The 27,041-nt window shown below is 45.6% G+C and overlaps 1 protein-coding gene across 2 annotated transcripts in view; it reads left to right on the top strand.

Moving 5' to 3' along the window:
• The window catches only part of hmcn2 (hemicentin 2), a 64,438-nt gene extending 39,964 nt beyond the window's left edge, over positions 1–24,474 (top strand). The window contains exons 38-81 of one of the 2 annotated variants that reach the window (XM_066713165.1): positions 388–549; positions 1,067–1,180; positions 1,434–1,630; positions 1,915–1,996; positions 2,288–2,419; positions 2,680–2,823; positions 3,412–3,571; positions 3,907–4,031; positions 4,492–4,675; positions 4,922–5,019; positions 5,176–5,454; positions 5,733–5,926; positions 6,190–6,271; positions 6,664–6,800; positions 7,178–7,319; positions 7,680–7,824; positions 8,096–8,223; positions 8,463–8,619; positions 8,844–8,965; positions 9,294–9,458; positions 10,178–10,285; positions 10,762–10,896; positions 11,183–11,317; positions 11,680–11,949; positions 12,264–12,454; positions 12,798–13,011; positions 13,121–13,255; positions 13,620–13,810; positions 14,021–14,102; positions 14,600–14,770; positions 15,106–15,258; positions 15,413–15,550; positions 15,950–16,071; positions 16,288–16,528; positions 17,066–17,125; positions 17,418–17,537; positions 18,161–18,295; positions 18,856–18,975; positions 19,403–19,528; positions 19,798–19,926; positions 20,407–20,718; positions 20,888–21,007; positions 23,086–23,212; positions 23,470–24,474. In XM_066713165.1, coding sequence (XP_066569262.1) covers positions 388–549; positions 1,067–1,180; positions 1,434–1,630; positions 1,915–1,996; positions 2,288–2,419; positions 2,680–2,823; positions 3,412–3,571; positions 3,907–4,031; positions 4,492–4,675; positions 4,922–5,019; positions 5,176–5,454; positions 5,733–5,926; positions 6,190–6,271; positions 6,664–6,800; positions 7,178–7,319; positions 7,680–7,824; positions 8,096–8,223; positions 8,463–8,619; positions 8,844–8,965; positions 9,294–9,458; positions 10,178–10,285; positions 10,762–10,896; positions 11,183–11,317; positions 11,680–11,949; positions 12,264–12,454; positions 12,798–13,011; positions 13,121–13,255; positions 13,620–13,810; positions 14,021–14,102; positions 14,600–14,770; positions 15,106–15,258; positions 15,413–15,550; positions 15,950–16,071; positions 16,288–16,528; positions 17,066–17,125; positions 17,418–17,537; positions 18,161–18,295; positions 18,856–18,975; positions 19,403–19,528; positions 19,798–19,926; positions 20,407–20,718; positions 20,888–21,007; positions 23,086–23,212; positions 23,470–23,842 — 6,857 coding nt within the window. In that variant the 3' untranslated portion in view covers positions 23,843–24,474. The remainder of the gene's footprint in view (positions 1–387; positions 550–1,066; positions 1,181–1,433; positions 1,631–1,914; positions 1,997–2,287; positions 2,420–2,679; positions 2,824–3,411; positions 3,572–3,906; positions 4,032–4,491; positions 4,676–4,921; positions 5,020–5,175; positions 5,455–5,732; positions 5,927–6,189; positions 6,272–6,663; positions 6,801–7,177; positions 7,320–7,679; positions 7,825–8,095; positions 8,224–8,462; positions 8,620–8,843; positions 8,966–9,293; positions 9,459–10,177; positions 10,286–10,761; positions 10,897–11,182; positions 11,318–11,679; positions 11,950–12,263; positions 12,455–12,797; positions 13,012–13,120; positions 13,256–13,619; positions 13,811–14,020; positions 14,103–14,599; positions 14,771–15,105; positions 15,259–15,412; positions 15,551–15,949; positions 16,072–16,287; positions 16,529–17,065; positions 17,126–17,417; positions 17,538–18,160; positions 18,296–18,855; positions 18,976–19,402; positions 19,529–19,797; positions 19,927–20,406; positions 20,719–20,887; positions 21,008–23,085; positions 23,213–23,469) is intronic. The other variant, XM_066713164.1, reaches the window with a different exon arrangement.
• Positions 24,475–27,041: the final 2,567 nt, after the last annotated feature.

Raw genomic sequence — 27,041 nt, 5'->3', positions numbered from 1 at the left:
AACATTGTAATCTATAAAATGAACAGCAGTTAACTAATCTCTTTAAATCTCTTGACAGGTCAGTATTGCAACAGAGATTATTTTCTCAGTTACTTAAAATGCATTGATGGATGAATTTTGGCTCTTCATAAGACACCTCATCTAAACTTTTCCTTATACCAAGATTTGTGTTAGGAAAGGAAAGCTGCACGGTATTCCTCACATATGCACTTTGTTTCAGCCAACTTCTTGCTGTCTCTTGAGTATGTGTTTTACTTTTTACAACACTGTTCAAAAGAAACAGGCCTGTTACACTGAACAGGCCCCAGGTCTTCTCTTTCTTCTGTCCTGAGTAGCATGAGTTATGCTCTGAGTTGTGTTAAAGTAAACATTGCTGCCCCTGCTCAGTTCCTCCAAGGATTGTGGGAGTGAACCCAGAGGAGGCGAGTGTGCTGGAAGGTCACATGGTGTCTTTGCTGTGTGACGTGCAGGCGTACCCCGCCCCCGAGATCTCCTGGGCACGAGACGGAAAGACTCTACACTTCAGCCAGAGCCTGCACATCCTGCCAGGTGAGCGCCGTTCGCTTCACAGCACCCTGGACTATGTCAGTGCAGGCCAACAGCTCTGGTCCAACATCCGCACCACTAACGCTACACTGTCCCCCATGCCTTCCTCCCAGTTCCACATCTTCATCAGCTCAACGATGATCTTCAGGAATCCCTAATGATCTCTTTTTTCCTTAAAAAACAGTATTAAATAATTATTGTTTTTAAATCATTCCCCCAGTGCTAAGTGTAAACTACATTTTAAAGTAAATGTTTAGGTATTAGTTAAATAAAAAATCACAGGTTGGAGCAATCTCTTCGTGTATGACAGTGACAGTTTGTTTGTTTGTGAGCCCTGTGCGGGACACAGACCTACCCCAAACCCTGACCCTGGCCTTAACCCTGGGTCCCTCCTTTAATACTACACCGCTACTTCAGAAGAGCTGCCCCACAGCACTGATGGCAGACTCTTGTTCTAGACAGCACTCTCTCCCTAGAACACACTGAGTGTGTGTGTGTGTGTGTGTGCTCCTCTCCACAGGCGGTCAGATGCTGCAACTGCCCCGAGCGCAGCTGTCTGACGCAGGGCTGTATGTCTGTATGGCCACCAACCCCGCTGGGCAGGACGAGAAGCACATTCGACTCAGTGTCTATGGTGAGTAAATGTTCTTGTTCAGAACTGGTTCTGGAGTTTTAGGCCTCCTTACCTGTGCTCCAACTTACATCCTGGAGAAAATGCTTAACTGCAGTTTAGCTAAGAAAGGGTTCAGCTGAGTCACTGAGAGGTGAGGTGGACAAAAATGACAAGACCTGGTCTCACCCATCAGGACTTTACTTGTAATGTGTCCTTCAGTACCGTGTGTTTGTCTGTAGCCTGATGCAACATCTGCCCCTGTTGTTTCAAAAAGCCCCACCCACTTTGAAGCCGAATCTTGATCTGAGTCAGGAGGTCATGACCCCCAGGGCTGGATCGTCCGTCATTCTGCAGTGCGAGGCCCAGGGTGTGCCCGAGCCTGAGGTCATCTGGTACCGCAACGGGCTGCTGCTGGCCCCCGGAAACGGGCAGACCATCAACCGCCACCGGCTGGAGATCCAGGGAGTACAGGTACCTGGCTACACTTACACTAAACATTTGGCAATTTTCTTCTTCTTCCTTCTATGAGAAGTATTTCTGTCTTCAGGGAGCAAGGGCAGCAGTTGTTCCCTTTAAAAGCTGTCCTTCATGAGGCAGAACTTGATGCAATATTTGCCAGCATATGTAAGGCCTTCTGAGTGAAAATGAGGCAGATTCTGAACACAGAAAAAGACCCATATTCAAACATGCCAGTTCTGTGATAACTGCATGCTCCATTGACTGTTGGTTCCTTTTGCCATGGTTCAAATCCCCAGGTTGCTGACAGTGGACTGTATACTTGCAAGGTGTCCAATATCGCTGGCCAAGTGGACAGGACCTTTCACTTGACAGTTCATGGTAAGCTGGGTCTCCACGCCACCCTTCTCAATGCATTCTGGGTTCCTTTTAAGTTCAGATTTATTTGTTTTTTAACCCTGTGAAGTGATCAAATCTAATTAGTTTTTAGACTGAATCACAAGTGTTACCTTATTTTATACCGAGAGATTGTTGTATAAACTAGAGATTACCAAAAGCATTTTAATTGTATTCTTAACTAAGTTTCATGTGATAGTAGTGTTAGACCAGGACCCATGGACTTTGCTTCCTGCTTCTGGAGTCTGCTCACCTGTTCTTGGTCTCTCTCCCCAGTCCCCCCTGTCCTGGATGAACCGCTCCAGCAGACCCTGAATCGAAGCCTGGGCTCCCACCTCACCCTGCTCTGTGAGGCGACAGGGGTCCCGACCCCCAGCATTACTTGGCTGAAGGATGGCGCCCCCATTGGTAGGAAAGGGGTATTACTGTTGGGCTTGCTGGGTTTACAAGAGCAGGCAGGGGGAAAAGACTGACATTCTGTTATATTCCAGAAAATATCTCTGTCTTAGTTTCCCCTAGTAATGTTATATAAAATACAGTACTTCTCTTGCAGTTATATTGTATTGCCTCCTAATAGACTTTGGTTTGAAACAGTAGCTGTCTAGTGTGTGCTGATGTATTCGGGTCAACAGACAGTGTGAAGGTTGTCCCTTGTCTGTGGTGTGCAGAGAGCAGTGCGCAGTGGCGCTGGGTGGCAGGGGGCAGCAGGCTGGAGCTTGGACCTCTCCAGCTGTCTCATGCTGGGACCTACACCTGCCTGGCCAGGAACAGAGAGGGGGAGAGTCGCAAGGACTACCAGATCACTGTGCAAGGTAGTTGCCAGAATTGGCACAATTAATGTTTGCAGTTCATATACAAATATATAATACTTTATTTTAAAACAAAAGAAAAAAAAATACAACACAGTTCTAGCTTTATGTGTTTGATTAGCATTCTACTTTTTAAGAAATGCTGTGAAAAGACAGGAAGGATAGATATATATCAGCACTATTACTGATAGATAACGCTCCATCATTAAGCATGTCAATGACAGAGAACGAAGCATAAAACACAGAATTAAATCATGGTGGGTGATCACAGACTGTCATCCAATTGGATTAATCACAGCTCCAAGGCACTGTCCAGACTGTATACCAAACAAGCCTGTTTAATGTGCTATTGGTATTGGTACACTAGATATGTTGCTGACAGCTAAGGTTCAGCAGGTTAAGATGCATGGTGATACATTCGCAAACCGATCTGTGCACTGCAGTTGGTTTTTTAAACAGTAAGCCCACAATAGAACTGACCTTTGTGTAAATTATTTTTATCAAATTATGAATTTGTTATTATGAAGTGTACATGAACTCCCTATCCCAGTATAAACAAGCTCCTTTAACTGGTGGGTTGGTTTATATCAGTGCCCCCCAGTATCCTAGGCTCGGGACGCCCAGAGGAGATGAGTGTGCCGGCGGGAGAGGAGCTGACTCTGAAGTGCCTGGCAATGGGCACCCCTAAACCCCAGCTGACATGGCGCAAGGACGGGGCCCCCCTGGACCCATCTGACACATCGCACCTCCAGTACGTTGCTTTCATTGGTGTATTATTACTCCCAGAGTGCTGAAGTCTATTATTCTGTTATTCTCACTCTTATGAAAGGTTCTAGCTGAGTGCCACATGGAAACAGGAAGAGTGCTTTTATTTAATGCTTCACGATACAGTAAGGTCTTCACACAGTGATCACCTGGGTAGGAAAACTGAGTCATTTATATCCTGTCTCATCCCAGGCTTATCTCATGCACAGGAATTGATTGTGGTCATGGAAACTTCTGATGCAGCCGCAGTTAACTGGCATGATGTATTCACGTTGCCTAGATGGGGGCTACCAGTCTATTTTCCTATGCTGTGTGTTACAGAGTTTCTCCAGATGGGGGCACTGTGAGGATCCTGAGGCTGCGGCCTGCTGACTCAGGGACGTACAGCTGCCTGGCAGAGAGCCCGGCCGGACGAGAGAGTAAAGTCTACACCCTCTCTGTGCTGGGTCAGTGGGACTGTCCGTCTGTACCACCTTCTGAAAGCCTGTGGTCCTCATTGCCTCATTTCTACGATCAAAAGGCCTAGCTGTATCCAGTGTCTTTTCCCTGGTACTCCCAGTAACTGAGACAGTTAATGGAAGGAAGTTCAAATAATCCAGTTCACGGGGGAAAACAAATACAAAAACGGATTCTGTGAAAAACAAAAAACACAAAATTATTGGGAATTATTTACTTTTTCATACATAGTTGAAATGCTATTTCATTTTGTTCCAGTGGGAACTCAAGTGTTTTCCATAAGACATCTTCATGAAGGGTAACAGCAGAATCAACAGGTTCAGTCACAAATCTAGTTACTGGTGTTGTGATTGATATTAGATTTTACCTGTTTTACCTGCTAACAGAATAAAAGACGTAAGGGGGAGGACTGGAGTTGCTAAATGCCTATGTTTGTGCCATGTGCCACAGTGCCGCCCACCATAGCTGGTGTCTCGGAGATGCCAAAGGACATTACGGTGGTCCAGGACGGAGTGTTGATCCTGGAGTGCCATGCCACGGGCACCCCCACACCCCAGCTGTCCTGGTTGAGGAACGGGCGCCCCCTGTCTCTCTCCTCCCGCACCCGCCTCCTCTCAGCGGACAGCGTCCTCAGGTCAGTCCTAGTGTCCTCCCCACCAGCACCCAACCCACTCCTCTCCCTTTCTTCAGACACAGACCTGCTGTAGTGAGAGGTGCACAGTTTAATTCCTGGATCATTTACACCACCATGTGCATGAAGATGAAAACCCACAGCAGACATTCATGGCACACAACATGGTATTCACTAGCTGCTCTGCCTGTATTGTTGACATGTCCTACAGTGTTTTAAAAGGCAGTGCTCTTTCTTCTTGTGTCACAGGATTTCCCCCGTCCAGCTGTCAGATTCTGGAGTCTATACGTGTGTGGCACGCAGTTGGGCAGGACTGTCAGAGCTCAGCTATAACATACAAGTCCAAGGTACCTGAGCAAAGAGAGAGGAAATAAAATGGATACATATAGATTATTATGAGTGTTTGATGTAACATGGGAGGGGCTGTAACAAGTGTCCTCTTGTGTCTTTCTCTACACGTGTGTGTGTGTGTGTGTGTGTGTGTGTGTGTGTGTGTGTGGCAGTGCCCCCTGGAGTGGACCACACCGAGCCCTCTGAGCAAGTGACAGTGGTGAGGGGGTCCCTGGTAACGTTCAGCTGTGAGGCCCGTGGCGTACCCCCGCCTTCCCTGTCTTGGCTCAAGGATGGGCAGCCCCTGTCACTGCACCGTAACCTGTTGTTGGACGGGGGGGAGACCCGCCTGCGCCTGCCCGCCGTCACTGCAGAGGACTCTGGGCAGTACAGCTGTGTGGCAACCAACCAGGCCGGCAGCCGCACTAAGACCTTCAACCTGACTGTTCTAGGTAAGGGAGCGGGAACCCCACCCCCACACACACACATACGCACACATTTTGTAATGAAAGTGTCTCAAAACATGTACCCACAGTATCCTTTGAAATAGTTGGAGGGTTCTTTAGCCATTTCCTTTCCTGAAATCGTGACAGCTCTGGATTCTTATCCCATCTGGAGCTCCTTGAATGTTACCATAAAACCCAATTCTTGTAATCCAGTGAGTGTGCCTCTTCTCTATACTCTTGGATCCAGCTGCCCAACGTTGAATCTTTTTGACCTCTCCCTTCAGAGCCTCCAAAGATATCCTCTTCCAGCTCCCCAGAGGAAGTGTCTGTCGCCATCGACGGTCCACTGGAGCTGGAGTGCGCAGCTGAGGGGATCCCTCTGCCCACCCTGAGTTGGCTGAAGGATGGGAGGCCCGTGGCGGGAGCGGCTGTCATTGAGAGACAGGGGGCTCAGCTGCTGCGGATTGAAAGTGTTCAGGTACGCCGCTGTCCTCATGGGCTATGGTCAAGGACTGATGCATTGCTGGTGCACAGAAGAACACCTTCCATGTCCATTTTTAATTTCCTTCAGTTCCAAAAATCTTCCCATGTGAAAATAAATCAGGACAACACAATGCCTGAAATCTCATCTGTCTTGGTCTACTCTCTGGTGTTTGCATCAGTATTAAAACTCTGACCTTTTTGAAACACCCTTATAGTCAGTATGAGCTCTTACTGTAGCTCTTGCCTAATTTCTGTCAGGTTGAGGACGCTGGTCTGTACACCTGTCTGGCCAGCAGTCCTGCAGGGGAGGACGGGAGGAACTATTGGGTCCGTGTTCAAGGTAAGATTCTGCCAGATGTATTCACAGGCTGTGCATATTTTCTTAAGGGCTTGTTTAAAACAAATGCATTGTTTTGCCTTATGCTAAAATCCCCAGTAAGAGTGGTATTAGAATGGGCTGGTTTGTACCCAGGATAACATGATGGAGTTTGTCAGTCAGCTTCTCTCGCATTTTGTCAGTGCACTTCCACCATGTCTCACACAGAACAAGAAGTCTTCCATAACATATATCTACAATTTGGCTTCTAATCTTTGTCCTTCATTAGAATATGTTCTGGATTATCAAATGTTGTTGCTGTTTACCTGGCAACATGTTGGCAAGCTTGGGCATGGAGGTATGAGTGTACAGTCTACTGCCGATGCTGTTATGCGTTCCCCCTCTCTCTGTTTCAGTTCCTCCTAACTTCCTGGGTGACAGCAGCGCCAGGACGGTGTCTGTGGTAACCAAGGGACACCTGACCCTGGAGTGCCAGTCTGACAGCGACCCGCCACCAACCATTGAGTGGTACAAAGACGACGTCAAACTGCAGGTGGGAGAGAATGTGGGTTCTGGATGGATAGTGATTGATTTAGAATTTTCTGATTTCTATAATATATAGACTAAGCAAAAGCTATGTATATATTAATATGAATAATAGGATAAATATATAAAAATAGCAAATCATATTTGAACAAACTTTCGATTTGACTTTGTTCTTATTCCCCCTATCATTCAGATATTGAGGAATAGTTTTTCATTTTGTTTGTAAATTCTTGCAAGTACCATATGAACGGGTATTTCTCCTTTTCAAAATGTATACATTTCCCTGATGAATGTAAATAAAGTGATGATGAGGTGGGCATGGGGACAAACTTATGTAATGTCTGTGGATGAGTATGGTACTGAGCTCTTCCTGTGTCTGTCCAGCTAGGGGGACGTGTCCAGATTCTGGCAGACGGTCAATTCCTAGAGATCCAGGATGTCTCGCCTCAGGACAGTGGGCAGTACAGCTGTGTGGCCACCAATATCGCTGGGAGCAGCAGTCTGGAATTCACAGTGCAGGTTCACAGTGAGTGACACTTCAGTTGTGTCTGTGTTAGAGAGGGCTAGTGTGTAATAGTACAGTCCAGTGGTCCTCGAAGGCCACCGCAGCAGCCGGTGTTATAGGTCTCTCTTTAGTGTTCAGCAGCTCGATACCAGGACATTTTGTTTGGGCTTCAACTTTAGTTCAGTTTTATTTAGTGTCTTTGTGCCTCATTATTTCCTGTTTCCTTAGGGGTCTGTTTGTGTGTCCTATCTACTCCTTTCCTTCAAAATGCACTGGATGGCAATTCTTGTCTCTGTTTAGGTGCCCCTTACTGCTCTGTGACTGTCATGAGTTACTTCATTCCTACTCCATTTTAACTTTCAACATTTCCCTGCACCGCAGTTGCACCTATAATTAAAGCGGGGTCCTCACTGGTCACGGCACATGTCAATCAAGACATTGTGCTGCCCTGTGTGGTTGAAGGAGTTCCCGCCCCTACAGTCACATGGAGGAAAGATGGCAGCCCACTGCTTCTGGATCCGACCAGGTAAGGACCTACTGGAGCTGCAGAGCCAGCTTATAGGATACTAGCAATCGGCCAATCAAATACCTCATACTCCCAGTTTCTGCCTACTAAACTCCTAAACTAAGTGCAGCATGCAACATTTGAAGAGAGGTTTACTCGTTCACTAACATGAAGAGTGAAGTATCAGGATTTATGGCATACTTGATGGGTTTCTTACTAGCGCTAATGTACTGTGATACAGCCTTTGAGTGGGAGAATTTCTGTACTTGTGACTCTTGTGGTTTTTGCCCAGGCATGAGGTACTGTCGGAAGGTTCCCTGAGAATCACTGCAGTCCGGGTGTCTGAAGCTGGACGTTTCCACTGCACTGCCTCCAACCCAGCCGGCTCTAACCACCGGGGGATTGACCTGCGGGTACACGGTACTTACACACTTTCCCTACTTAACCTTGGGTCCAGTGGCTCTCGTCTTGTTACTAATAACACTAAAGTTGGGGCTTTGATCCCTGTCTGGCTCCACAGTGCTGGGTTGGCTGTTCCTGGTGCAGCAGTGTCATCCTCATCTTTCCCCCATATGCCCAGCACTCAGAATTAAATGTTTCTGGTTTAGTTGGCAACCCTCTCTCTTTCTCTTTCTCTCTACCTCTGTGTGTGTGTGCAGTGGGGCCTTCCATCAGTCCTGGTTCCTTCAATGTAACCGTGACAGCAGGGGTGAGGGCCTCATTAAGTTGTGAGACCTCTGGCAACCCCCCTCCCCAGGTGACCTGGAAGAGAAATGGCACCCCTCTTGACTTGACCTCTCAACCTGGGGCTTACAGGTAAATGCTGCACTCCTGTCATCTTGGGGGAAAGAGGAATGTTTGGACAATTTAACTTAGATTAAGAATTGATTTAAAAAAAATAATTAATCACAAGTATTAAAATTTGTTAGAATGTTTTTATTATTGACATGTAAAATACTCACACCAATAAAACAGTATTTAACTTAGATTTGTAATACACTTATCTGAAGGTGAACAATCATGTGTTCTTTTGTCCTAAGGCTGCTATCCTCAGGGTCACTGATCATCGCCTCCCCAGCCAATCAGGATGAAGGATACTTTGAGTGCACAGCAGCCAATGAGGTTGGGGAGGAGCGCAGGGTCATCGAGGTCACTCTGCAAGGTAGCTTCTGAATGGAACACTGGTTAAGAGTCTAGAACTGAGGAATCCTGTACTCCAGTTCTCAAATACCTAATTTCACTAATTATTTGAGTCATTAGCTGGAATTCTTTTTGGTCTTTAGATGTACTTTTAAAGACACCAGCATTCATCTGCAGAACTTTTCCAGGACTTGTCCATCACTTTGTTGTCTGCTCCCGTAGATGCTTCTGAGACGACTAATGTTAAGATCTTAGATCAAGGGAAATGTTTTAGTATTTGCTTTAAATAGGGTATATGAAGTGTGTTTTCCCTTTTCTATTCCATCTCTCTTTCCTTCGGACTGGGACAGTTCCCCCTTCCATCGAAGATGACACCACTGTTGTCACGGCTACAAAGATGTCCCCTGTGGTTCTGCCATGTCATGCCACAGGACACCCTGAGCCCAAGATCAGCTGGACCAAGAGTGGCACCCAGCTGGGTAGCAGAGGGGGCAGCTATCGCGTCCTGCCCACGGGTGAGTTCCACATGGCCAGGTGCCCAGAAATCCATTTGGAAAAATCACACATATACAGATCTGGAAAAAATTAAGAGACCACTGCACATTTTTCTTAAGTCAGCATCTCTACATGGATGGCAGCCATTCCATTCCATTCATATTTTAATTTGGAATTTGGGAGAAATGTTGTCAGTAGTTTATAGAATGAAACAAAATTTTTCATTTTACCCCAACACATACCTATTAATAGTAAAACCAGAGAAACTGATAATTTTGCAGTGGTCTCTTAATTTTTTTTTGTTTAGCTGTATATAATATGTTTTTATATATTGAATATATTTTGATTGCAGTGTAAATATAGTTTTCCATATGGGTAGACAGCTGGGCATACTGTGATACCAGGGAAGAATCAAAATTAACTTCAGTTTATCTGTGGATCAATCCCAGTTTTCAAGTCTTCAGCCTCCAGCTCATTATTAGTTCATAGTTTTGCTGACTTATTCATAAACTTATTAATATGAATTTAGTTTACTAATGTTTATTTTTTTAATTTGAAGATATTTTATTTTGAGTGTTACAAATGTATTTAAGCACAGGATTGTGTTGACTCTAAACTGACATCAAGAAGGGGGGTTTGTGAGACATTATGTACTCTTGACAGTACAGTCCAGGTTCTTTGGAGTGCTGTGGGCTGGTGGTGTCAGTGATGTCATCTGTACTGTTTGCATCCTTCCCAGGTGTCCTGGAGATCCTGGCTGTGGCCCCTACCCATGCAGGAAGATACACCTGCTCTGCCCGCAACCCTGCGGGGGTGGCCTACAAACACATCACCCTCACCGTGCAAGGTGAGAGACTGTCAAACATGGCGGGCCTTAGGGACCTAAGAGGGTGCAGCTGTAGGCAGATCAGGTTATCATGGAGCTGCAGCAAAAACATAAACCTGCACAGAATAAACAGAGCTCAGTCTTCAGGCTAGCTATGTATGAGTCTTAACTCTTACATTTGTTTTGCAAAACTAAATCAGTAACTGATGTGTAGTCCTCTGGACTGGCACAGCACACGGTTAAGCAGCAAGGGTCCCTTAAAGAAAATAAAACTTAGGTAGAATGACTATTATGTGCACTAAGGCCGAGACCAAATCAAAACTTTGAACTCCCCACAAATCATTTTCTGTTAAAGGTGGTTTACTAATCAGAACCCACTTGCTACTACTTATAAATAAAAATGCAATCTGGTACAAAGTTTGTAAATTTTGATTCACTGGTAGATGTTATGATGTGCTCTGGGCCTGGGTATGATCTAACTCTATTTCTGGCCACAGAGCCCCCGGAGGTGAGGCCCATGGCGGAGGCAGTGCAGGTGCTTTTGAATCGTGGGATTGTTCTGCCTTGCGAGGTCCAGGGCTTCCCAAGACCCTCTGTCACCTGGCAACGAGAGGGGGTACCCATAGCAACAGGTGAGGATTTTTCCCCATTCTGACCTGTAATCACCAGCACATCATCGTCAACAACCCAGCATAGCAAAAACATGCAGTGCTGTTTTTTATCTGTGGTTTATCACATGATTTTAGTGGATATGGATTCTTCAGTGCATCCAATCGAACCCTATTACCTTTGCTCTTGGTGTTGTGAATCAGATGGAATTGCCAAAGCTGTCTGGTTACCACTAGTGAGATTCACTCCCTGGCTGATTTTCCTTCATGCTGTGCTTCTTTCGCTCGTTCTCTTTCTCTCCTCCTGCAGGTTCCAGACTGGCAGTGCTACCCAATGGAGCCCTGCAGTTCTCCCGTGTGACACTAGGGGATGCTGGCACCTACCAGTGTCTGGCACAGAATGAGGCAGGGACAGCTGTGGGGAGGACAAGTCTTGTTGTGCAGGGTATGAGCTGACATTGGGTTTGGGGGCAGGGAAGGCTGGAGATGAAAACCACACTGTACTAAGGCACAGTGAAGGCCCATGTTAATTTCTCTAGTAAATGTACTTGCATAAGGGATACTGTAGGCATTCCTAATAAGCAGGTCATAAATTATAACTGAATAGTCCTTAGAGCCCTTTTAGAGATGGCATGTATCTTTCCCCTGGACCACCCCTCTCTGCAGTTTGCCCATGCATTGACTTTTGCATTGAGTTATCATGTTTATTATATATATATATAAAACATAGTTTATTGAAAGAAAGAGAGATGTGCACCCCCAGCGCAGGCACGTGGGATTGCTGACAAGGTATGTGTTGGATTGCAGTTCCCCCGGTCCTGACGGCCCCCCGGCTCGAGCACACAGTGGTGCTAAACCAGCCGGTCAGCCTGGTGTGCGTCGGGGATGGGCAGCCCCAGCCAGAGGTGGCGTGGCTGAGGGAGGGGCGACCTGTGGTGGAAGGCACTCGGCTCCGGGTCTTTGCCAACGGGACGCTGCGGATCGAGCCCACGCAGCGCAGCGACGCAGGCCGGTATACGTGCACAGCCAGGAACACAGCTGGCAGTGCCAGTCTAGACATCAGACTGGTCATACAAGGTGAGGGAGGGTGCTCATTTTGATGCTGGTAAGGTATGGCTTATATATGAAGATAGTGATTTCAACCCTCCTTTTGGGGAATTTCCTGTTTGGCAGTTGAGTTGTCTGGGGCAGCAGGTTTGAAGTTCCAGTCCCAGGTGGAGAACATCAATATTCACATACACAGTAACTGTTTAACTTCTCTTGGAGGCTGTACTCTCATTCAATTCAATTCTTTAAAAGCCTTTATACACTTAATATAATCCATTAACACTCCAACTTAAAAAACATTTCCTTCTTTCCCCGGCTCTAATGGATTGGATCATCGTCTCCAGTCCCACCTATGATTCCAATTGGCCAGTTGGAACTGCCAGTCATCCAGGGATTCCAGGCACTGCTGCCCTGTGCTGCCCAGGGTACACCTGAGCCCCAGGTGTCATGGGAGAAGGATGGCACTGTGGTTCCGGACCTGCCCGGGAAGTTTACCGTATTGCGGTCAGGGGAGCTCATCGTGGAGCGGGCAGAGGTAGGGTTAGCATAACCTGCATCGAACTGGGAAGTAACACCTGCTAACATTTAAGGTTGGGTTATCAAAGCAATAGAAATACGATCCACTCTTTTCTACGGACAATATATATACTTCATTTTGTTAAAATAAATGTATTACAGGATAATAATTTCCATTTCTCACCTGCAAACAAAGCCTATTCAGCTTCTGCCTAAACTGCAGCTGTTCTCACTCATGACCAAACTGAGTTGCTCCAGCATGAGTCCTTAAATTAGATTTCATGTTGTGGACACATCCATCATTCATTTGCTAAGGTTTGCCCAAAGTGAAAAATAAATAACCTCTGCATTCTCCTTGGCAGCCAAGTGATGCTGGTACATACACCTGTGTGGCGGTGAACGCTGCAGGCACTGCCAAGCGCGACGCCCGACTCTCTGTGAACGTGCGGCCTGTGTTTAAGGAACTCCCTGGAGACGTGACTCTGAACAAGGGGCAGCGACTCGCCCTTTCCTGCCATGCCCAAGGAGCGCCCACACCTGCCATCTCCTGGACTTTCAACAACAAGCCCCTGCCAGGCACAGTGCTATGCTATGTTATGCAATCTTAGGGTTTGTCATGACTGGGGATAGGAGGGAGATTTTTGACAGTGTTATAAACCTGTTGTGTTTGCTTGGTTCCTCTCAGTGTCCAGCCCGCTGGAGCATGGCAAGAGCTCTGTGGTCATCGAGAAGGTGTCAAAAGGAGACGCGGGCACCTACGTCTGTGTGGCAGAGAATGGTGTGGGCACCATCCGGGCCATCTCCTTTGTCCGTGTCAGGGGTAAGACTGTGATAGTGTGGTGAGGCCTTGGTACAAACCATGCACATAAGGTGCACTTGGACTGCCCTGTCGGATGCAAATGGACACATGTAATATTGGTATCAGTGCACAGATTATACAGTTATAGCATACATGACTGACAAATTTAAGTGGACACGGTACATTCATATTCTGAAAAGGATATTTACTGGACAAATCTGCCCATTATCAACTAAGCATACACACACTGGATCTCATTACAGTATTGAAAGCTTAATATGGTATTGTATAATAGGTTGTGGATATAAACTGCATATTGACGTGATAAAATTTAATATGAGTCAGGAAGGCTGGGGACTGTGTTTTAATTCACTTTGCTCCTCAGAGCCCCCGGTTCTTGACGGGACATCCCACACCTCACAGACGGAGCCCCTGGGTGGCACTGCTATGCTGGACTGTGCAGTGCGGGGAGACCCAGTGCCCACCCTGCGCTGGCACAGAAATGGGCAGCCCCTGCTCAGCACCCTTCGACTTTACCAGCTGCGCAATGGTTCCCTGGCCATCTATGGCATCGTGGTAAGCACACCGGATGGTGGTAAACCAGAGCCTTGTGCTGTCGACATTTAGTTTCCCAGGGAAACTCGGCAAGGGGAATGTCACTTTTATTAAGCATTTTTTAAAGCAGGACAGTTGTTAGAACAATCCATTCGTTAATTTTAAAATGTGTCATAATTTTCTGGATTTATATGCTATCTAGAGGGAATATCTCTCTTGTCTGTGTTGCAGAGTGGTGATGGTGGGGAGTACCGCTGCGTGGCTGAGAGTGAGGCGGGCAGGGTAGAGAGGACTGTCTCCCTGAGGGTGCAGAGTGAGTGGGAGGCTGGGCTGGCAATGGGAAATGTTGTTGCTCACCATGTAGCTGCTGCACGTGACAGATTACAAATAAGAGGAGGCCATTTGGGTCCGTTGCTCATTTGGGGACGCATCATCTAATTGACAGCACGATCACATTATGCCATTTCTTGGATCCTGGAGAGAGTTGCATACCGGAAGAAACAATGTGACACCTTCTCTTAATGGTTCAGGAGTGCTTACAGAACCACACAGAATTTATTTTATCTATGTATATTTTTAGGGTAGAATGTATTATTACTCCAGTGTTGTTCTTTCATTTAAACAGGCTAATTTGAACAAGTCGACAATTTTGTGAATTTCATGTGAATGAATTTAATTTTGATTGCTAAAACTAGCTGACAATGCAAAGTTTTCATCTTCTGTCTAGCTGTCTTGTAGACCCCTTAAAGTGCAAAATGAGAAGAGAAGTTCTCGAATTTTACCTCTTGGCCTACCTACCTCTTTTTCTAGTTCAGGGAGGATTTTCCAACTGGATGGAGTGGGGTCCTTGCAATGTCACCTGTGGGCGGGGAGTGCAAGAACGAATCAGATTGTGCAACAATCCAGCCCCAGCCAATGGGGGGAAGCCTTGTGAGGGGCGGAGTGTGGATTCCAGGAGCTGTCAGACTAAATTGTGCCCAGGTAGAGACGTCACAAGGCTTTTCTCTCTCTTCTTTACAATTCAATAGGGAATACCTATGTGAAGGGCCCCGAGCACCATCTAGGCCCTTATCTTGGCTGTAGATGACAAGCCAAATACTTTAAGATTCTGCTTAAAGTACAGTGAAATAAATCTGCTTTTCCATTGTCGTTATCTTACAGTTCAAATAGGGGAAAAATGATCCTGGCTTGTTATGAGGTGGTCTCAGGTGTTCTGGTACTTTATTTTGTGGATTTACAAAGTTGTTTTTCCTCCTTCTTCACAATGTGCATTCTCCTGCTTCTCTGCCACCCCACTTCTTCTTTCACTCCCCAAGGCACCGTTCCACAGAGGGCCAAGGGTAGCCTGATCGGCATGCTGAACGATCGAGAGTTTGGGGTGGCGTTTCTCGATGCCAATATCACCGACCACCCGGAGGAGGGTACCAGCACCCTGTGGGCGCATGTAGACAACATCCCACCCACAGTAGGTCAGTAGTGAGGACCAGTTGTTTGAGTGGAATGTTGGGCACAGTCAACATTTTGCTAAGCTTCTTATTAAAGACCCCAGGATACAGTCTATTGCCCGTGGTTATGTCCGTGAGGGATGGTCTGAAGCTCTCATGATGCCCCTCTGTGTTTCAGGTCCCCTGATGCGAGTGCTGGTCTCGGTGTTCGCGCCGATCTACTGGACGACGGTCCTGCAGAGAGTAGCCTCCCAAAATGGCTTCTCTCAGTCCCAGGGGGTATTCAGACAGGAGTCACAGGTGGAGTTTGAGACAGGTGGAGTACAGACTGAAAAACAGAATTGGTCTTAACTGACATATTGGTCAGTGTCTGTGCCCAGGGGAGGCTGTGGAGTTGATGCAATATTGACTGCCGGTGTGCCCATATGTATGTTTACTTATAGAGTACAAGACTGTTACAGGAGATCTCATCCCTCTGAACTTGCTAGAGCATTCAAACCCTCCCTGCCCTGCGTCAAGGGACTGGTGTTTCGGCACAGTGTAGCGGTTTTGTAGCTCTGTGTGTAGCTTTTGTGTGGGTGGGGCTGTGTGTAGATCAGACAGGCGCTCGGGTGGGATGTCTGAGATATCTTACCAGGGATCTGACCGCACATGCTAGATAAGGGAGGGCTGTGCAGCTGCGGAACGTGCTGATTCTCTGTTGGTTTGTGTCCAGGAGAGATCCTGCGTTTGACCCATGTGGCCCGAGGTGTGGATGCCGAGGGGGTCCTCCTAGTGGACATCGTGATCAACGGCTTTGTCCCCAGAGCCCTGGCTGGAGCCCAGATCGCCCTGCAGGTCAGTCCTGGGGCCACCTAATCACCCCTTGACCTACATATGGCCCAATTACCTCTGCCCATGTGTTATCCGCACTGCAGGCTGGGTTCATTCTGTACAAACTGAATTTCCTTGAGATTGTGTTTTTTTGATAAAGCAATTACTGTTTTCTCAATTTTCCCACTATCTTTCTTTCTCCTTCCTATATGCCCAACCCAACCCCCGTTTGTCGTACAGGAGTTCCAGGAGTCCTATGTGCAGACTGGGCCAGGTCAGCTGTATGCATGGTCCTCACAGAACCCCCTAGTGGACGGCGCCACTCTCTCTCTGCGCTGTAACCACTCACTGGTATTCGAAGGGACGGGTGGGCGGCAGGGGCCTCTGCTGCAGCTCCTGAGGGTCTCTTCCATCACAGGGAGCTACAGCCACTACAACCAGGGCCTGGACTTCCAGCTGACTGCCTCCCTGCTCCAGCCCGGTCAGTGTGGACTGCAGTGTGCTGGGAATCACATTAGGAAAGAAGGGGGCATTTGGTGAAAGCAGTCCTGTGTTCATTCCTAGTTGCTGGACCTTAAATTGAGTTTTAATCTATTGTCATGAATTATGTCTTTGTTCCATCTCCCTGAGGGTACTGAGAGAGTGCCGGCTGGGTTGGCACTGGGAGATACTGTCATTCACTGTGTGGTTGCTGCACATGGCAGATAAAAACACAGATAGAATGACAAGATGCCATTTTGTCTCATTTGGTTACTCTTACCATAATGAATCCCAGAATTCCATCTGGCCAAGTCTTCTATCAAGTTGAAATGCAAGGCCAGAACAACTTCAGAGAAGCTTTTTACACTTTGGTAAAAAAAATTGTTTGCAATAGCAAACAAGTGAGGATAAACCAGGGTACATATTTTGAACACCTCTTATCATTGCAAGAGCAAAGGAAACTGCTAGTCCACTTGTATTAACCAACAGCTCGAAAGAACAGACAGTGCTGTGACCTTTGACCTCCCTGTCTCCTCAGGTGGCAGTGGGGATAGCTGTCCTGAGGGTTTTGTTCTGGATTCAGCTTCATACTGCGCAGGTTAGTCCATGCTGAGACACTGACAGATGTCATAATTATAGATACAGTACTGGATAGTAGCTTGCAAATGTGTTTGCTCTGGTGCAAAAAGCTAAAAATAATGACTGAATCTTTCTGTTCTGTACCTACATCTTCCCTTGCTTCACAGTTTAATGCTCAGTTTCATCCAGGTATTTTCTTTCATGTGTTCTTGTGATTCCTAACCCCCCATAACTTGACTACCATGACTGTGTCTATGTCCAGAATGTCTGCCTGTATGCTATATTTGTGAGTCTGTGTTTCTGTCTGTCAGACGAGGATGAGTGTGCTGCCCAAACTCCCTGCTCCCACTCCTGTAATAATGTCATGGGTGGCTTTTCCTGCTCCTGCCTCCCTGGGTTTACAGTCTCTGCAGGTGCCAACACCTGCCAAGGTAGGAGTGGCGCTCTCTTGAATAATTGAACCCACGACACTTGTTTAAAACTCCTGCTTGTGGCTCTCATATCAAACCTTGTCAGATGGTGTTCTTGGTATAGTACTTGAATGCAATGTTTTCAAACTAGTGTATCACAGCACATTGGATAAGCCACCAAGTATGAACAGGTGTGCCACAGAATTGGAAAACTCAATTGTAAAAAAACAACTCACAAATAAATAAGACTAAACTTCTCATTCAAGAAAAGCTCAGGTTTCTTACTTATGGTATTAAAGTTAATAATAAGGTTATTGGGCAGTTGACGGAGTTGGTGTGCAGCACAAAATGTCAAATGAAGTTGGTGTGCCTTATTTATTTGATTGGTTTGGGAAACACTGCTTCAGTTTTACTCTATTCAGTTTCAATTCTACACATGTAACTCACGTTTCTGCCTTGAACCAGTACATGCAGCGTAACACCTTGTTTGCTGTTCATGGCTGTATAAAAAATAAAAAATAGACATCAGGGTCAATCGGGGCTTCATTGAGGGCAGCTGCCAGCGGAGAGAGAGCATGGAGAACCTCTGGAACTGGAACCCTATGGACATTCATGCAGACTGGCCTGCTGTCTTGTCTCTGCAGATGTTGATGAGTGTGCCCAGGGCACCCACATGTGCCACTACAATCAGCAGTGTGTGAACACCGCTGGAAGCTACCGCTGCCTGGCACAGTGTGGACCAGGATTTAAGCCGAGCCAAGTGGGCACCAGCTGCGAAGGCAAGTCTGTTTTATTAATGTCGCTGTCATTATTGTTGGTTTGCTGCTCCCTTTAATGGACCAGAAATAACACAATAAAGACTGTAATGTTATCCTCCTCCATTCTGCAGTCTTCCCCTCCGATGACTTTCCTACCTCAGTCCAGCTGCTGTACCCTGGTGGTTCAGCACCAGCCCCCTTGCTAATCCGAGATATTTACCTGTATGATTCCTTCAATCATAGGTGTAGGCATGTGGGGGAAAATCTCAATGCCTACCCCCAACCCCCCAACATTGAGAGCATCGATTTGTCTCCCTCCATCAAAGGCGTCCCCCCACCTTGTGAAAGACGCGATCATTCATCTATGTTATGTACAAGGAATACAGATAAAATTGTCCCACTCACACTTTGACATCGCTCAACAACTCAATAGCTCCCCCCCCGCTCAACCATTACCATATATATATATATATATATATATATATATATAACTGTGTTCTAAGCGCCATGCAAGGCTAGTTTATTAGGGCACTACCTGAGGCGACCCACAGTTGGACCCTGATGGAGACTCTCTGTTCCAGATGTGGACGAGTGCCAGGAGTCCTCGGTCTCCCCCTGCCAGCAGCGCTGTCTCAACACCCTGGGCTCCTTCCGCTGTGCCTGCCACCCTGGGTACCACCTGTCAGGGCAGCGCTGCTTGGGTCAGTACCACAGCCGCCGGCCCTGTAAACTGAGAATGTACCCTTTAGTGGGGGGGCGGCGAGGACAGAGGCATGCATGCTGCTTACTAGTCATTTCTGTTTTTCTTTATATTATGTAATTATAATAATAATAATGATGAAAACAGAATACAGACCTATTACATTTAGGTCAGCTGAATGGCAATTTTTGTCTGTCATTGTAATACATGGGAAATTGAATGCCTAAATGGAGGAAAGCATATTGTAAAAATAAATGCATAAATAAATATAACAAGAACAGTTAGTCTGCTCTACTATTCTACCTCTAACCCTTCAGATGCCCCAGGTTGAAAGGTAATGGGTTGTAAAGAAATCTAGGCAGTTTGCAATCCCCCTCCAGATTCTTCCGACTCCATCTCATGGCTGTGTGCTTGTGTGCCCTATCCAGATGTGAATGAGTGCTTGAAGAACGTGTGTCCAGCACACCAGCAGTGCAGGAACACAGAGGGAGGGTACCAGTGCCAGGACAGCTGCCCCAAAGGAATGACCATGGCAGGACATGGAGTCTGCGCAGGTAAGAGTATACAAACCCTTCAGGGAGGGACCAGAATGCCGAAGACAAAAGGAAAAGGATCCTGAGGTGCCTTAATGGTTAATTAAGAAAAATAAAACTTAAAAAACATTAATTATCATCAGTACATTCAAGATTTATAATTAAACTGTCCTTTTAAAATAATTTTTGGAAATCAATGAATGGTCTTCAGCTGTGCGAGGGAAGCTGTTAGTATGGGACCCATTATTCCATTGTCCACAGCTGCAAATGCCTTCTGCTTACTCTTCCAGATGTGGACGAGTGTAAGGATGGCACCCACATGTGCCGGTACAGTCAGATTTGCCAGAACACCATTGGGGGGTACCGCTGTGTGTGCCCTCGTGGGTACAGGAGCCAGGGCCTGGGGCGACCCTGTCTTGGTAAGGCATCTCAAGGAACTGTTTTTGTTGTAAACTGGCACAGCGGCTTGTGTGATGGTAAATTGTAAAACAATAAGTGTTTCACACTAATTGATTGTTATGGGTTATATTATTATTCAGCCCACTGAGGGTGACTGACTTTTTGTTGTTTTTTCTTTGTTACAGTTATCTTATTGTAAATAATATTTTATACATTTAGTGCTGCAGTCAGTCCATGTCTGAACCTGCTTTGCCCATATTTCATTGACTTGATGGATATGGAGTTTATAAATAAAGACACACACACAATTAAAGTTGCAAATTTCAGTCTGGGGGTGACAAAGAATATAGTGTTTCTTATTCCTTACACCACTTCATGGAACAAATTACTGCCTTAAGAATGTAATCTAAGCCCTTTTAAGTGGCCCATGATTCATCCCTTCCACACAACAACAACAAAAGAAAGCCGATCAGAGATTAAGTGTCTTCCTCTTTTTGCAGACATTGATGAGTGCTTACAGCTGCCCAGTCCCTGCGCCCATCAGTGTCGGAACGTGGCCGGCAGTTTCCGCTGCCTGTGCCCGCCTGGCACTGCCCTGCTAGGGGACGGGCGGTCCTGTGCGGGGCTGGACAGAAGACTGGCCTCCTCCAATGCCACTGCCATCCTTGCCAGGCTGAGGCCTCAACTGGTTTCCACCCTGGGTCGCCCCATCCTTACCCACCTCTCCGTGCAGTCAGGGGATGAGGGGCTGAGTCCCAGCCACAGACAGGTCTGCCCACCAGGGTACAGCAGCCGGGAGGGAGCCTGTGTGGGTAGGTACCGCACCGCCTTTTGTAAACATCCACTTTATGATTACCATCACACAGTGACATCAATTTGCTGAATAGGCTGCTAACTCCATGTAACGCTTTAGTTATTCAAATCTCAGGGTGTTTTATGCAAATGGTCTCACTCTGATCTGCACTGCTGCCTTCTTTGCAGACGTGGATGAGTGCCTGCAGAGGAAACCGTGTCAGCACGACTGCAGGAACACGCTGGGCAGCTTCCAGTGCATGTGCCCCCCTGGATACCAGCTCTTACCCAACGGCAGGAACTGCAAAGGTAAGACTGGACAAGGAAGTCAATCTGTTCCAGCAGCCATCTTATTTGTTTCCACTCAGCTGCCCATTCATGGTAGCAAGGAGAGATGAAAATAAGGTAGACAGTTAAATTATGCGGGAGCTGGAGCTGGGCTACCAGCAAGTAGTTACCCAAACAGGGTTCGAGTTATAATCTGAGATTCGTGGGGGTCTCTAATATAACTAACGTTACCGGCGGAGATAGGCTAAATAAATCAATAAATCAATCAATAAAAGGCCTAGAGAGAGAGACAGAGACTTCATTGCTCATTACGTGTCCAACACTTTCTTTCTCTCACATGCACACATACACACAGCAGCCCACTACTTGCCCCAGATGTCTGCGATATTGCAACAAAGTTTAAGTTTCAATAGCCTGAAATATGCCATCAAAGACACATTGCTCAAGGAGAGACCACAATTCCGCCCTTTATGGTATCATATAAAGCAGGGGTAGTCAATTTTGTGTTTGGGTCCAAATTTCTTGGTCAAGGTCCAGACACATTAATGCCCATTTCCAACACACACACAATTCTTTGAATTAGTAATATACCCCATTGCTTATATTTAGTACATTCATTTGACAAAGTACCAAAATATGTTTAAATGTACATATGTGTTCAAATGGTTTCAGACCACTTACATTTTAATTTATTAAAGATTATTGTAGTCATATAGATAAACATAATAGAAACTTTCAAGCATTTTGTGTCTTATTAGATTCAAGTATTTACCCTTTCCCTTTGTCTCACTGTGCACTGCACAAAATTAGTGTTGAAAAATGAGGGCAAAGACGATTGAGTAATTGAGGGCGAGGGGTCTGGGGGTCCTCCAACCAGATAGATTTGACAACTGGAAACCTGAAACCTGAGTCATTTTGAAGTAAAAAAACAGCTCACAATCTCCACGAAATCAGGCAGATTTGGAATCAAACATATCTTTGCTTCACAGCCACACATCACCAGAGAAAAATCCCATATCAACCAACATTATGTATGCAACCAGACGCGGTTTCTGGTGCTTGTCAATCACAGATCTGTTTCGGTGGGTCTCTGTAATTGAAACAGGTGAGGATGCACAATTGTCGATGTGTGCACTGCTAGAAATATGCGTCTGCACTGGAAATCATTTGTTTCCACCCAACGTAGGAGTTTCTAGGTGAACATAAGCTATGGCACCGTGGCTCCCCCAGTCGTGTGTATGCACTTTTATATTTTAGAGGCGAGGTTGACATATGTCCAAACGACAAACGATGCACATTTTAGCTGCTTATGTATAGAAATCAGGAAAACCGAATACCTGTTTTTGTGTTGTTCTTTTGAGGAGTACAAAGTGCCGCTCTTGCCCCAGTCCAGAGTGTGTGCAGAGATGCCCAAACAGGGAATCTGCGTGCAATCAACTCACTTACTACCTAAAGGGAACACTTGCTCTATATAGGGCATGCATATTAATACGTAACATCCATAACATTACATTTAAATATATATATATATATATATATATATATATATGATAATAATTTCATTAAAATGATTCTCACGGTCCAGTCAAAAGCATCTGGCGGTCTGGGTATTGACTACCCCTGATATTAAGTGTTAGTATTTTACACACTGCTCGGCACCGGCACACAGTAGCAAGCAGATCATATGTAGCGCTCTACTAATTGGACAGTCATGCCGTGCGCAGCATAGTTCATTTGAAAAACATGTTTATTTTAGCCTGTTTATCTTGTTAATGTAAATAATACTAATTACAATTAAAAATACATTATTTGTGATTCAGAATAATGTTGTTCGTAAATGAATTAGTGACCCCCATAGATGCATGATTTTACTACTTCCATGGGAGCTCATACCCCTCCTTATGGGAGCTGAGCTCCCACTGGCTCCCACGTAACTCGAACCCTGAACCCCAACAAAACTCTCTGCTCACCCTAAGGGGGTCCTATAATCTGTCAGGGGACAACGAGATGGTGCTTCTGTGATGACAAAGTGATGCATTTTTAACATTCCTACACATACTCGCACTCTCAAGACACATTTTTCCCTTCATTCTTTGCAGACATTGACGAGTGTGTGGAACAGGGCATCCAGTGCAGCCCCAACCAAATGTGCTTTAACACGCGAGGGGGCTTCCAGTGTCTGGATACCCCCTGCCCAGCCACCTACCAGAGAGGAGTGAGCCCAGGGTAAGGGGGCAGCATAGGGACAGGGGTGGGGCAACAGAATTAATTCAAGGCAGGTCACCGAAAGACATCCTGTTTTAGAGCAATTTCAGTTGTGTCACTTTTAAGGGCCTGGCCAGGCACTCCACTTAATCTCCTTGTCTCTTTCCTTCTTCAACCCCCGCCCCCCGTCTGTCCCGATCTCTCTCCGTCCTCTCTTTGTCTCCTTCCATCTTTCTATCCCCTCTCTTCCACCCCCCCTTCCACTTCTCTCCTCACAGGACGTGCTTCAGGCCCTGCTCTCTGGACTGCGGCTCCAGCAGTCCCCTACTGCTTCTGCAGTACAAGCTGCTCACCCTGCCTCTCGGTATCCCGGGCAGCCATAACGTCATCCGTCTGTCCGCCTTCTCTGAGGCGGGAGTGCTGCAGGAGCGCACCAGCTTCACCATCCTGGAGCAGGGCGGTGAGCCAGGTGGGCAGCTGTTCGGGATCCGGGACGAGGCGGGGCGAGGCATTATCTATACCCTACAGCCGCTGGAGCGGGCAGGACTGGCACGGCTGCGGGTACAAGCCACCACCCACTCCCCCGAGGGCCAGGTCAAATACCAGAGCATTTTCATTATATACATCTCCATCGCCAGCTACCCTTATTGAGCTCCTGCTTAGAGCTTGCCAGCGAGTGTCTGCCTGCCAGTGCCAGTCCGTGCCAGCCTCTCTCACCACTCGTCACCCAACATCTACGTTCCCACGCCCACGGGATTAGAGTCATCAAATTATTCCCAATCCCCAAGCACCATGACAAATTTAGCATGGGGTATTCAGGTGCCAAGCAGCTGGACAGAAGACATAACACACCAATTCCCACTAACCTTTGCCTTTACAGCATGGCCTGCTGGTACATCTTGCCCCCTGCCCACAAACCTCCAGGAGAATCCTCTCATGGCCAAAATCCAGAAAAATAGCATAGCATACACCTTATTACAGCCATACAGCTTCAACTCAATTTCAACTTTTACTGCAAAATTACAAACTGTGAAAAGAACAGGGTGCAAAATAAATGTTTTTTAAGAGTAGGCACTATGTGTACAAAAGAATGCAACATGGAATGGATTTTAAACTGCTATGAAATAGACTCTGATTTCCTTTCTTTGATTCTAATGCAGTTGATCTGGTACAGAGTAGGTTTTAGTACATTGGACTCTGTTTGAACTTTTGTCTCATGTTCTAACATGGATTTCAGGTAGTACAGCTGCTGTTTTTGCAATATATATATATATATATATATATATATATATATATATATATATATATATATATATATATATAATCTGTGCCTTTCTGAAATATTCTCAAACATGTACATATATGGGTTTTTTTTCTCTCATGATTTGTAATTCATATTAAGGGATATATACCTACTCATTTATATGGGCTTTAAATACACTGAAAGCTTTCAGTTTTGTGTATCAAATGAGTGGAAAAAACAAGATCCCAGAGTCATTTAAGTTCTTTTTACTATACATGTTTTGTAAACAGCTGAGAAACCAAACCAAATCAGAAACTAAATGTTAATTTTCCAAATGTGTTAATTGAACCTTAATTGATCCCACAGCTATGCAACAGGTACAATGGCAGAAGAGAAGTGCAGATAGAACAGACTTCTTTTTTATTATTAAAACATGATATATATGTGTGTGTGTATATATACACTCACCTAAAGGATTATTAGGAACACCTGTTCAATTTCTCATTAATGCAATTATCTAACCAACCAATCACATGGCAGTTGCTTCAATGCATTTAGGGGTGTGGTCCTGGTCAAGACAATCTCCTGAACTCCAAACTGAATGTCTGAATTGGAAAGAAAGGTGATTTAAGCAATTTTGAGCGTGGCATGGTTGTTGGTGCCAGACGGGCCGGTCTGAGTATTTCACAATCTGCTCAGTTACTGGGATTTTCACGCACAACCATTTCTAGGGTTTACAAAGAATGGTGTGAAAAGGGAAAAACATCCAGTATGCGGCAGTCCTGTGGGCGAAAATGCCTTGTTGATGCTAGAGGTCAGAGGAGAATGGGCCGACTGATTCAAGCTGATAGAAGAGCAACTTTGACTGAAATAACCACTCGTTACAACCGAGGTATGCAGCAAAGCATTTGTGAAGCCACAACACGTACAACCTTGAGGCGGATGGGCTACAACAGCAGAAGACCCCACCGGGTACCACTCATCTCCACTACAAATAGGAAAAAGAGGCTACAATTTGCACAAGCTCACCAAAATTGGACAGTTGAAGACTGGAAAAATGTTGCCTGGTCTGATGAGTCTCGATTTCTGTTGAGACATTCAGATGGTAGAGTCAGAATTTGGCGTAAACAGAATGAGAACATGGATCCATCATGCCTTGTTACCACTGTGCAGGCTGGTGGTGGTGGTGTAATGGTGTGGGGGATGTTTTCTTGGCACACTTTAGGCCCCTTAGTGCCAATTGGGCATCGTTTAAATGCCACGGCCTACCTGAGCATTGTTTCTGACCATGTCCATCCCTTTATGACCACCATGTACCCATCCTCTGATGGCTACTTCCAGCAGGATAATGCACCATGTCACAAAGGTCGAATCATTTCAAATTGGTTTCTTGAACATGACAATGAGTTCACTGTACTAAACTGGCCCCCACAGTCACCAGATCTCAACCCAATAGAGCATCTTTGGGATGTGGTGGAACGGGAGCTTCGTGCCCTGGATGTGCATCCCACAAATCTCCATCAACTGCAAGATGCTATCCTATCAATATGGGCCAACATTTCTAAAGAATGCTTTCAGCACCTTGTTGAATCAATGCCACGTAGAATTAAGGCAGTTCTGAAGGTGAAAGGGGGTCAAACACAGTATTAGTATGGTGTTCCTAATAATCCTTTAGGTGAGTGTATATATATACACACACACACATATATACTTTCACAGAAAAAAACATTGAAAACATTAGAAGATCTTTACATTTCAAGAATCATCTGTTCACTTTATTACAGCGCTACCTCTTTAACTGAATGGACCACTTTGTATTGTTTAAAATTAAAACATTTTATTTTTATCAGTGTGTGATCATTGAATATTACAGAGAAAATGGCTTCCGAGAACACCCAGCAAGACAAGAGGGCAAGTGAAAAGATTTTGGATAGCTAGTTTGACAATATCAGTTAAAATATGAAATTAGATATTTGGGTTATGAAACATGTGCAACTTGCAGCAACTCAGATAAACTAGAGAATAGAGAATAGAATATAATACCTTTATTGTCATTGTCATTGCACTGTACAACGAAATTTAGCGCTTCTCCTCAGTGGTACACACATACATAAAAACATACACACCACAAATCAAAAAAATATTAAAAAATATAAATAGTCAAACAATAAAAAGCAGTAATATTAATATAAAGCAGTAATATTACTTTTTGCACAACCCTATAATTTATAATGTTTAATCTCCTTATTACTTAAGAGTTCAATTCTTTGATGGCACTCGGAAAAAAACTGTTCAGGAATCTGGAGGTGCGTGTCTTAAGATACCGATAGCGCCTTCCAGATGGCAACAGGGTAAAGAGGTGGTTGCCGGGGTGAAAAGAGTCCTTTATTATGTTTCTGGGCTGACATAAACATCAGGTTTTGTAAATGTCCTCAAGTGAAGACAACTGTGAGCCGGTGATATTCTGTCCTGAATTGATGACTCCCTGTAGAGCTTTTTTCTCAGCCACAGTGCAACCAGCATACCACACCAGGATGCCGTAAGTTAGTATGCTTTCGACAGAGCAGTGGTAAAAGTTCACAAGCATCTGTTGGAACAGATTGATTT

This window comes from Amia ocellicauda, chromosome 9 (genome assembly GCF_036373705.1).
Source record: "Amia ocellicauda isolate fAmiCal2 chromosome 9, fAmiCal2.hap1, whole genome shotgun sequence".
NCBI lineage: Eukaryota > Metazoa > Chordata > Actinopteri > Amiiformes > Amiidae > Amia > Amia ocellicauda.
Note: the sequence above shows the minus strand (reverse complement) of the source record. Positions and strands in the feature narration are given on the sequence as shown.